The following is a 12,210-nucleotide window of genomic DNA, read 5'->3' as shown; positions in this document are numbered from 1 at the left end:
GCACAGCGGCCATGTGTAACAAGAGGTGACAAGAGCTTTGCTACCTGGTTAAATGCCACTTCTGCCTGGGTGCACTCCTGTCCCAGGGATCTGCCTGAAACAGAAGCTCATGCACATACATATCATGACTCAGCATGTACACCGCTGAGTCAGCATGGGGCAGGCTGGCGCTAGACGGCTGGAGCCACGGCCTGGCCCTGCCATGCGGGTCCTCATGCACCCCAGTTTCTCATCAGTAAAATGGGCATATTGATAGCAAAAACTATAGCTTTATAGAAGCACCTGCTGTGAGAGGGAGATGGCCTAATAATTATAAAGCTTCAGAGCACGCCCAACACACAACAGGCGCTTAATCACCCTATTCTTACATGACCCCTGTGGTCACCTGCCATGACTGCCGTGCCTCGGGGGAGCCGTGGTCAGATCGCTCCCTAGGCTCTGCGACTTCACTCTCACCCTCTCCAAACCCCAGCATGGTTCACCAGCTGAGGCGGACAGGTTCGAATGAGGCCCCAGGACCTCTGTCCCAGGTGTGGCCTCTCCCTGGGAGTGCAAGTGGGACCTGAGACTGCTTTTGATCAGCAGAATATGGCAAAGGTGACGGCTGCCATGACCGTGTGTGGCACTAGGCAAGGCTGCAGCATCCGGCTCCCGCGCTGGCTCTGAGGGGCGGGAGGCCATGCTAAGGACCCCAGCTGGTAATATTAAATAGTTCTGTCAGACAGCAGAAAGACCGGGGACGCTGGGTGGTCTCAACTGCAAAGGCAGCCTTAACCTGGTGGGACCCTGCACAGAGAAACTGGCTGAGTCCCACAACAGGCACCGGACCTGGAGGCTGTGTGCTGTTCTGAGCTGCCGGGTCTGCAGGGACACTGCTGTCACACAGCAGTAGATGGCCGGCACCCTCCCTAATGCTGTTTCCGCCTGCAAATTCTATTTTCCACGAGTGGCGCTGGAGGAACTCCTATTACTAAGCAGAGGGAGACGCGTCCATCAGAAGGGCCAGGACTGGTGTGTAATCTGTGAATTAGGTTTTCTTCTTTCAGCACAAATCAGCTTCAATTTGGTACAGTGGCTCCCCTGGGCGTTCGCATTCACTGCTTTGCCGCGAAGCCTGGAGCCCAAGCCTGGCGTGAGTCACTCCCACTCACCTATTCCTTCCTGCGGGCCGAGCGGCTGACTAAGGCTACCTTTGTGTTCACGTCAGTCGCCAGGGCAGGACGCAGATGCGTGCCCAAGGTGTGAATTTCAAAAAGAAAAAGGGAAACACCCAAGCGTGTAAAGCTTATTCTGCCTGTTGAGGGTGAAACCCCAAAGCCACCCTGGCCGTCGGCATCAGGGGCGAGTTCTAGCCGCGTGGCTGGCGGATCTCACAGGTGTGCCCAGCGGTGACGGCACGGCGGCCCACCCTGAGCACCCCACAGGAGGAGCCCTGCCCTTCACCACTCCTGGGCTGGTTCTTCTTCAGTCTTCATCGCTGATGTCCATCAAACCCAACCATGTGGACACAGTGACACCCAGCAGAAGGTTGCCAGGGACCAGGAGGAGGCCAGGGCAGTGCTTCCCTGCCCCAGCCTAGGAACTGAGGGGGTCGCCACTGTGATTCTACATGAACAGAGTTTACTCCCCTGTACCTGGGCCGGCCCGGAGGCCCCGGCTGCTGGCAGTGGCGGCACCAGCGGCTGTTCCAGCGGCCGGGTGCTGCTGGCTGCTGTCTTCTAGGCCAGCCCGCGGTCACTGCCGCAGGCCTCAGCAGGGCCTGATGATAAGCTCTCCACAGCCGACCGGGAAGAGCCACTTTCCTGGATGAGGGGAGGAAACATGTTTCTTGCAAACGGGCTGTGCACTGTGGCAGGGCTCCTCTGCGCTGCGCTTCCTCCTCTCTCAAGGGCCCCATCGAAATGGGGCTGGCGGTAACAGCAGACCCAGGTAAGGCAGGTGAGATTTTCTCTTACGGCAAGACACTGTGAGGGAGGGGGCCGGGATCCCCTTCAGGTTGGGGGCACCACAGGCAGGCGGCTCACGGCTGTCAGGCCCTCTTCTGGGTGGCCTATGTCTGACAACCAATGCAGAATGCAGGTGAGACCACTCACCTCCCATCCCATCCTCAGAGCTCCCCAGGGCTGGCAGAGGTGAGCCTGACTTCTCTCTGCCCACCCCTCCACCGCTGACCCAGGGCTGGTCCACTCACGAGCAGTGTCGTGACACCAGCCTCTGTCTCCGTTTGCTTCCCAAAGAGCCCGCCCCGCAACAACCAGGAGGATGCACCCAAAAGAGAAGCGGGAGGACGTAACGCCGCAGGCCACGTATGGTGGGATGATGGACCACGTGGGCTGGAACACTCAAGGCGCACACTAGCCCAAGCAGAGCCTCTGACACATTCAGGAAGGTCAGAACCAGGAGGAGAAAAATCCGAGTGTCCACAGTGACCGTCAGGAAGAGGGGCTGCAGGGCACCCATGTGATGCTGTCCCCAGGTTCTCTGGGCCTCTGCGGATTGTGACATCACCTCATGATTCTCTAGCACAACAAACAAGCACAGGTGAGGGCTGGCTCCATGAGGCTCCAGGAAGCGGAGTCTGCAGAACAGCCAGCCTTTTTCTCGGGCAGGGAAGGGCAGCCCCAGCAGGGCTGGGAGAGGCTGCAGCTAGGCCTAGACGAGGACCTTCTGTAAAGCAGGACTGACACAAATGCCGGCACTCAGAAAGCTTCTGAGGGGCCAGTACTAGAAAGCAGTCTCTAGATGGAGAGGGGGGATGTGGCTGCCCCACGCCAGTCTCACCACGCGGCCTCTAGATGGAGAGGTGGGATGTGGTTGTCCTGTGCTGGCCTCACCACGTGGCCTCTAAATGGCCTCGCCACGCGGCCTCTAAACGGAGAGGTGGGATGTGGCTGCCCCACACCGGCCTCGCCACACGGCCTCTAGATGGAGAGGTGGGATGTGGCTGCCCCACGCCGAACTCGCCACATGCCCCTCCCAGCACCCATCCTCGCCCGCTCACCCCTCCTGGCTGCTCTTTGTGCTCTGGCTCTGGTCTTTGACCACGGACACCAATGTGATGCCACTGTCTTTAACTCTATGCAGCTAAGCACATCAGACAGGTGCTTTTACATCTGGAGAAAATATACGCTAGAAGGAAAAAGGTTTCCATGGACTGATTCCTGGTAAGGGGAATCTGCAAGCCTGGAGACCCTGCCCAGCCCCACTCTGAGTGCTCAACTGGCTCCCAGCGCTGAACTAGTTTTTGATCCAGGATCTGATGTGGCACTGACTCCTTCAGCTCTTTTTTTTTTCTTTTTCCTTCTCTTTCTAAAATAAATTTATTACAAAAACCTGTCTCAGAAGAAATAGAGACAGCATTTAAGGCCTTACTTTACTTAAAGGAATAAGGCCATTCTGAGAATATACTCTTTCAAAAATGCTCTATTTATTTAAAAAAATGTTTATTTTAAATATTTATTCTAAATATTGCAAAGGCTTTTCAAACAACTCTCTCTTTTATAGCTCTGTTATTCATGGATTCGTGAAAAATTAATGTGTGGTGGTTTTATTTACACATTATTTAAATGGTGTACTTCAATTTTCTTTTGTCCTTATCAGGGTTCTCTATTTTATCTTACAGACTCTTAAGAAGGACACAGATCATGCATGCTTTAACTTTTTCTGTTTAAAGTCCAAGTGCTGTGCTGGGTATAATGTATTTTGATCTATCTCATATAAATGTTGACTATAAATATTAAAAATTAGATTATTTCTAACTTTTCTGGAGTGGGTGATGGGTAATGAGTTTAGATTTCTTCTTGCTCCTCTGCATTTCCAGTGTTGAGGGAAAGTGGTCACGTATACATTTAAAAAGAAAACACAAAACACTAGCTAAAGTAAACCGGGCCAGGAAAATATGCCATACAATAGCTTCTGAGGCTAGGTATACATTAATCGCTCTTTTAAAAATATTCATGTTGTTAGGGTTTCTCCCATTGATGAACAGAAATATTTTTCTTTGTTTTAGTACTATTTTAGAATTTGCCCAAACCTGCTTCTGTTAGGGCAGCCACAGAACAGAAAGAAACCAAACGTCTTCAAATGTAATGTCTAGACTAAAAACAAATCACATCATTGTCACTGTTACTACCATTAGGAGTTGCATAAATAGCAACTCAGCAGTGGGACAGAGCTATAATCAATAGTCATAAAAGATTACACTTATGAGTGTGTGTGTGTGAGAAATAAGCATAAAAACTAATTGATCGTGAGCCCAACAGTTTAATTCTCCAGGGCGATCTTGGATGCGCTTCATAAATTCAAGTCAGCAAGTTATTTTCTCACTACTGGTTTCTAAAAGGTCAGAAACCCTCTTGCAAAGTGCTGCCCCCCCGAGTTGCAGAGCTGTGGGGCTTCAGCTGGCCGCTGCTCCTGTGCAGTCCTCAAAGGCCCTCCAAGGTTTCTGAACCCCAAAGGAGATCCCCATTCCGCCGTGTGGAGATCTCTGGGAGCCCTGCATTTAGCTTCACTTGTTAATGCTACACGGGGTCCCCAGGTTAGGCGTGGGGCCTCCCTGCCCAGCTCTGTGCAATTCCATGACATCACAGTGCTGCGAAGGGCAGGGGAGCACAGCACCTGGAGGATCCTGAAACACTCACCACATCGCATGCATGTACGTGGGCGGCAGACGCGGGCTGCTGACGGGAGTGCAGTTGTACGACCTCATAATCCTTTCCGCCAATAAAAAATTTCGGAACAGACTAGCCACCAGTAAGTCCTGTCTGAAGAGCTTTTGGAAGAGATCTGAGGAGAGATCAAAGATAAAAAGGAATCTTCAGTGACTTGTGTCTAGCATTTAAAGTCAAATACACAAATTCACTTCTATCAAAAATTGCTAAAAACAAGTTGGGACTAATATGCATATTTCCCATCAGCACCACACACTCATGCTGAAACACGCACACATGCTTACACACACACACGTGCACGAATATACATGCATGCACACACACATGTGCACACATGTACACAATGTATACAGATACACCCCTATACAGATACATACACATGTACACACGTATGCACACAAATACACACGCACACACATATGTAAATACCCACACACAAATACGCATATGCATACACACGTGTGTACATACACACATGTACACGTGTACACACACACAGTGCACATATACATAATGTGAACAAACACCCAAAATCAACCAATCAATAAACAAAAAACACAAACAAGTCTTACAACAGCAATTCTGGTTTTCGGCCAACGTGAATAATGCCAATGACTCTGAAGACAAGCCGCTGGTGCGCGGTAAAGGCTGTGCGAACGGTCAGGGCCAACGCTGACACGCAGTCTCTCCACACCACTGTTCTGAGGACCTGGCGTGCAGTAACTCACCCCCTCGCAGAAACCTCCTAAGGTGGTCGCATTCTACTTTCAGCCCCTCCCACTGTCTTCCTCACTAGTGAGGCACTCATGGATCCTATCTGACTCCTCTCATGTCCAAGGGTCGGCTCCCCGCACACTCAAGGCCATAGCCTCCCTCCCCAAGGCCCGGCCCGCGCCTCACCCCGAGGGAGCACGTTCCATGCGATGGTGTCTGTGATGGCTGTGAAGATCCAGTTCAGCTCACCCAGGGGCGTCCTCCTGTCGTTCAGGCGGCCAGGGATCCTAGAAAACACCGGGCGTTCTCATGAGTGATGCCACAGCTCTAAGAGCAGGGAATGGAGGAGAGGTTGCAAGAAAAACGGGCGCAGGTGGCGAAGGGCTCTGAGCAGAGGGAGGAAGGCTCTGAGCAGACCCTCGGCGCACGGCCGGAAGAATTAAACTCTCCATGAGCTCACAGCTCAGAGCTTAACCTCCATCTGCAGCTTTCCTCCCTCCTGCACACCTCCAAAACGACTGCTTCTTCCGGTGTCCCCAGACATACAGACCAAGCCCAGCTGGTCACACACATGGTTCCCATGGACCACGGACTGGACCCCAAGGGCAGTCCGTGGCACATACTGAAAGCAGTCCACATCACGCTCTGCAGGTTTACATCTCAGCCAGCGAACGCTGTGGAAGCTCACCATCCACGCTGGGGGGAATCTCGCCCACAAGGTCTCCTTTGCCCCTGTGTATTCAACACGCAGCTGATACCCGCGACAGGGATATGAAGATTGGCAGTGTGCGCCCAGGCCCTGTCCTGAGGGAGCCGGGTCTGGGGAGGACAGGTAACAGGCAAATGAACAAGCACACATGAGTGGTGCCAAGTGACGGCAGATGACGCAGGGACAAACATGACAGACAGTGGGCGGGGGGTGAGGCTGCTGCCGTTTCGCACAGGGCAGGCGGCACCAAGGACCACTCCTCAGCCGGGAGGACAGAACCATGACTTTTGCAGCAACTTGGATGGAGCTGGAGGCCATTATTCTAAGTGAAGTAACTCAGAATGGAAAACCAAATGCCACACGTTCAGAGCCAGGAGCATGATTCCGCTATCGAGAAGATTTAGCTGATCAGCAATTCCCACCTTAGGAACCATCTGATGGCACCGTCCTCATAGGAATAATATTCAAAGAGGCGATGCATCAGCGACACAGGGTAGCTGAGTTAAGTGAACTTCTTTTCTTAAATTGTTGTAGTTGGAGTCCTGCTGTGTTGCCCGGGCTGCTCTTGAACTCCTGGGCTCAAGGGATCCTCCCGGCTCACCCTTCCAAAGTGTTGGGATTACAGGTGTGAGCCACCATACCCAGCCTAAGCGAGCTTCTTAATAAATTCTTCAACACATGCTCTTTCCTTCCACTAAATGCCTTTTCCTTTAGCAACAAAAAACGTCTTATTTCCTCAAAATAGGCTCAGTGATAGGACAAGAAAAATGAGAAATTGAGAAGTCGGTATAATATTCTGAAGCAGCACTGTGGCTCAAACAATGCGAGAAGTCTCAAAGATTTCCAAATTCAAGAAAAATTTTGACCTCCACAGGGGAGACCAGTTTACCCAACATCAAGGTTTTGCAGTCAGGCTGCTGGCCAGGGCAGGGATGACTGAGAAGCACCTTTCGTGAGCTGTGTGGGTGGGGGAGGGAGGGCGGGCATCATGAAGGATTCCCACCATTTAAAAGAAACCAGGGCCTGGAGGTGAACACACAGCACAAGGACAGCAGAGTCGTCTCAGCGCCTCTTCCTTCTCCCCAGCCTGCTCTCGCCTCAGAACAAGCATGTCCACTGCGTGCAGGAGGAACGGCCAGGCTGCCTGCCCTCCGACCTCCGAGCAGGGGAGTGAGGAAAAGCAAAGGCGCCCGGCCACCCAACAACCTGCGACAGAGCTTGGCCCACGGAGGGATGTGAGGGTGGGGCGCACCTCCCAAAGAGAAGACATTTCCTTATGAAACGCAAGTAAACAGCCCGGGAACTCATTTTACCAGGTGGCTCATCTCAGCCCTCAAGCGCCAGTGCAAACAGGGGTGGCTGCTCGGGACACGGCCTGGGGAAACAGCACAGAGAAGGGGCACGGGGGGCATCGTAGTGTGGACATGGCCAGTGCAAACAGGGGTGGCTGCTTGGGACATGGCCTGGGGAAACAGCCCGGAGAAGGGGCACGGGGGGCATCGTAGGGTGGACATGGAGCCCCAACACACTTGTGTCTTGGGTCCCTCATCTGCAGATGAGAAACACATATGCTGAAAACCTTTTTAATGAAATTATTGACAAGATCGTCAATAACAATGTTCCGCAAAAACACTGCCTCTTTCAAGCTACGGGACTGCCACCGAGCACCGCCTGCCCTCCTTACCAAAGCCGTGCAGAGGAGGGAGGGCACCCAGGCCACACGCAGAAACTCTGTGGTCTAGGACCAGTAAACACACAAGTGGCCCAAGTGTGCAAGGAAGGCGGGCACGGGAGGTGCTGATCTTAAGTATCCTGTCATGGGTTCTCTCTTCTCTCTCTGGAGTTAGTCAAACTACGAGGGCAGAGGACCGTCCCCAAACCTCAAGAAGAGAGGTGCCCAGGGCAGGGTGGGACCAACTGCAGAGCTCAGGTCCTCGTTGCATGGGGTTCAGACATGTTACCCTCCCAGCACGACTCTAACAACACGTGTGGAGCACTGTCAGTCCGGGAAGTGCCCAGAGTCTGCGTGTTCAGAGTCACACAGACATGAGCGATTGACTGACTGATACTGCGTCAAAGTCCACACTCTACATTACACGGCTAGTCTTTCTGATGTGCGGAGCCCCCATCGTAAGGCAGCTGGACGTGTCTGTCCCTGCCCTAAACAAAGACACTTCTATCCTGCATGAGTGTGCGCTGGCACTACCTTCTTTATCACGTGTAAAAGTTGGGAAAATCTACGTAGCTCATTACATCAACTTCCAGGAACCAACCAAGCCTGAACCGGAAGCAGGATGGGGACGGGGGATGCAGGGAGATGTGTGGCGCTGTGTCATCTGCCCTCGTGGAGCCCGAAATTCACTCCGAAACCGACAAGGGAGAAATGATTAAACCAACCATGCAACAACCACAATGCAGCAGCTACAAGCAATTAAATTGTTATGAACATTTCAATGATATGGGACAATGCTTTCTAATATTAAGAAGCAAGATAAATACTCCATCATCACGATGACATCAAACATGTGCAAGAGAGACAACTGGAGGAAAAAAACCTCAAAATGTGATCATGGGGATACTCTTTCTTGTCTTTATATCATCAACATTGACTGCAATGAGTGTGCCCACCTGAGTAACAGGGAACCGCCGAAACCCTGGCTCCTGCATCTCCTCATCCTGGGCCCTGGTGATGCCAGGGAGGGAGCCTATGGGTGCAGCACAGCTCGGGCAGCTGCGGGGGCCAGGACTTCATCTCGGAAGAAGGGCAGGGACCATCACAAGCACAGATAGACCATTCGCCCACAGGCTGTTTGCAAACCAGGACTAAACGCATCCCTAACGTGAGCCCAAGTATCCTGAGTGGAGTGAAGCTCATAGAGCCCCTGCTGTTCTTGAGTCTGTGGCCCCTGGTTAACAGAAAGTTGCATTCTGAGCAGCAAAGAGCTTCCCATGAGGTCACACACCCCAGCACTGTCACTGGATGGCCAAGCCATCAAGATAAACAGAGGCCAGATAGCACCGGTGTGTACTTAGTTGTGTTTTTACAAATTGGTATCTTGTGATAATCACCAGTAGATAAATGCAAAGCTAGATTCCCCCAAAACGGTCCTGAAAATCCCACTGGTCTCTTCCCTAAGCTCATCATGAAACTAGACAGAGCCTCTGCCCGGCCAACTTCAGACAGACCCAGAAATCATTCAAGTAGATGAACCAACCATCCGGTGAGTGAAATCTGATGTGACTTCTTGATCCAGCAGACCTGGTCCTACCGGGGGTGACCATGTGGAACCGAGTCCGGCATCCCTCACTTTTCATGTCACATAACATTAAATCTTTACAGAAACAATTTGTTTCTGGTTTCCTTTCTGTGCCTGATCCTAACTAATGCTGAGCCTCGCCCAACTTGGGAGGTCACTGGGATCATGAGGGGACCAGAGCAGAAGCCTAGTGGCGTGGGGTGTCCACGTCAGACCACGTTTCATTCTAGAAGTTTCTTTAAACCCTCAAAGGGTTAATGATCAAGGTGGCTCTTTTAAAATTTAAATCCAGAGTGTTAGTCAAGGACTTCTATGCGAAAACTGTAAAAAGCTACAGTTCAGGAAAAGATCCCTGAACTGGGAGACGAGAAAACTCAAGCGCTGGTCCCAGCTGTGCTGTGGCTGGATGACTCGTGGCGCCGGTTTCTCTGCTGAGTCAACACAGCTGACCTTGATGCAAAATGGCGACTAAAATAAAACAAATCACACTCCAACAACAGATGTGGCATGATGCCAGGGGTGGCCCCCTGACAGGGCCCGCGCCTCCTCAAACTCTCCTTCGCTGCCGTCGCCAGGAGGGTTTATCTCCACCTCCCCCCACACTTCCCGGGCTCACCTGCGGCATTCAGTTTCTTGCCAGGATTTATCTTCCATACCCCAATATCCAGGCCATCATGGTGACTCCGGCCCTGCTAGACGCTAGCAGAACTTCAGCATCCATACCCCATTTGTGCAACCACTATAGAGTGCCAGGCCAGCTCCGAAATGCCAAGCAGGTGCCCTTCCCCTAAGGCCCCTTCTTCTTCCCTGACACCTCTGGCTGTCCCCACCACCACCCTCTGCTGGGAACTTGTCACTCAGCAAGAACGACTGTGTCCCCGGCCCTCGCCTTTGATTCTCCACCAGCTGCCTGAGGGGTCACAACCTATCACAGTCACTCTCCCAGGGGTGCTCCCCCAACCCGCCTCTCCCAGACCTGCCTGGCTCCCTGTCATCTGCCCATCACCCTGCCTGCTCCCCACTTCCAGGGGTGCTCCCTCCCTCCCCCTCTCCCGGACCTGCCCGGCTCCCTGTCATCTGCCCTGTCATCCTGCCTGCTCCCCACTTCCAGTACAAGGTGCCACCCACTCCTCGGGGCCCTGTCCCTCCCTGGGTCACCCACAGGTGCCCATCTGGCAGGTGCTCGCCTCCCAGTCTCTCCAGGTTCCTGCTCTCACTTGGATTCTCAGGGGCGCCTTCAGCTCTGTCTGCACTCAGGAGCCACAACACATGATCCCTTCCCCATGGGGTGGCCGCCTCACTGTTGTCCCCAGCCCCATCCATGCGGAGGACAAGGACTAGGGGCAGTGAGGTCATCAGGACGTCTCCCCTGCAAAGCCCCCCGCCTTCCTCTTCCTGCACCTGCAGGCCTAAACTTGGCAGCCAGACGGACAGGGGCTTGAATTTGGCCAGAGACTGGCTCTGTGACCGTGGACTGGCTGCCTAGCCTCTCAGAGGCCTGGATTTTCCTCAGCATGGACATTTACACTACCTCCACCACCGCTGCCAGTCGGGCACTCATGCCACGCCTCCCGCTGTGCGGCTCGGCAGACCCAGGCCCCCAAGTCACCCACCTGCCAAGTCCACCAAGACTTCCTTCCCAGTGCCCTCGCCAGGCAAGTCTTATGTTCACATGCTTTTCAGATGGAGAAACTGAGGCTCTAGGAGGGTGTGTCTTCCACTGGAGACTAGCGGCAGAAACCAGACCCAGGCCCTGCAGCCGCCTCGCAGGGACGCGAGGACCAGGGATGGGCCGGGGAGACCACTGGCTGCTGGGGTTCAACACACAGTGGCTGCTGGGGCCTTATGCCTGTCCACCCTGGGGAAAACCCATGTGGCCCTGAAGCTCGCACTGGCTAAGCTCTCCGTGGGCCCCTGCAGGCTCCTCTTACCTGCCGTGCAAAAGCTGGAATCTGTCCTCGCCGCCCTTCCCAGCCACCTCCTGCCAAGCCCCTCACTCCAGTGGCCGCCCAGCCTTGCCTTTCCTCATTTGCTGAATCTGTGGATCCTGACTGTCTCTCCCCTAGCACCCTGCTCCTCCCTTAGTGACCTCTGGGAGCACTGCATCGCCAGCTCTTCTCACACCCCGGCATCTGCTCCAGCAGCGGCCTGCTCCTTCCAGGTCTCACAGCAAGGTGCTTTCCTTCACCCTCGACTTGCCTGGCATTGCAGCTCAAGTGTAACATGTAAAATCAAGCACAATGTCATCATCTCCACTGCTGGTCCCCACTCCAACAGTCCCTGTGGATTCGCTTTTCACTGAGGCTTGAAACCCCGGAGGCCCCAAGCCCTCAGCCGCTCTCTGTCCCTGCAGTGGGGCTAGCCAGGCTTCCCACCTCCTCTACCGCACCCTGCAGCCAGGCCCGCGAGGCGTCCAGAAAGCATTCTCGGGCCAGGCCCTTCTGCTCTGGCTCACACTATGCAGGCTGACAGCTCCTAACACACAGCTGGGTCCCCAAACCTACAAGGTTCGCCATTGATCACTGCAGTGGTTTTCCATTACTTTTTAGCCACTCAAACAAAATCTTATGCAGGACAAAGGAAAGCAAAACCCCTCTGGCTGGAGGAGTGAGGGCCAAGAGCCCCGTAGCTCTCTGTCTGCCTGCACAGAAGCTGCGTCCACGCCCCTCGGGTCTCGAGAATCACTCCGGGGAAGCCGCCTCGCCAGCCAGGAGGGTGCTCTGCACATGATGGACTGTCCAGCCCTGAGTGACAGGGCACGGGGAAGCCACCCCACCAGCCGGGAGGGTGCTCTGCACATGATGGACTGTCCAGCCCCGAGTGACAGGGCACGGGGAAGCCACCCCACCAGCCGGGAGGG

General features: G+C 53.7%; 1 protein-coding gene across 3 annotated transcripts in view; it reads right to left on the bottom strand.

The window, feature by feature from the left end:
- RPTOR (regulatory associated protein of MTOR complex 1) overlaps positions 1 to 12,210 on the bottom strand; it is a 416,763-nt gene that overhangs the window by 132,154 nt on the left and 272,399 nt on the right. For all 3 annotated transcript variants that reach the window (XM_025362539.1, XM_025362540.1, XM_025362541.1), the window contains 2 exons: positions 5,571 to 5,671; positions 4,641 to 4,785 (listed from right to left, as the gene is read on the bottom strand). In XM_025362539.1, the coding sequence (XP_025218324.1) occupies positions 4,641 to 4,785; positions 5,571 to 5,671 (246 nt within the window). The remainder of the gene's footprint in view (positions 1 to 4,640; positions 4,786 to 5,570; positions 5,672 to 12,210) is intronic.

The sequence above is a fragment of the Theropithecus gelada genome, chromosome 16, assembly GCF_003255815.1.
Source record: "Theropithecus gelada isolate Dixy chromosome 16, Tgel_1.0, whole genome shotgun sequence".
Lineage (NCBI taxonomy): Eukaryota > Metazoa > Chordata > Mammalia > Primates > Cercopithecidae > Theropithecus > Theropithecus gelada.
Note: the sequence above shows the minus strand (reverse complement) of the source record. Positions and strands in the feature narration are given on the sequence as shown.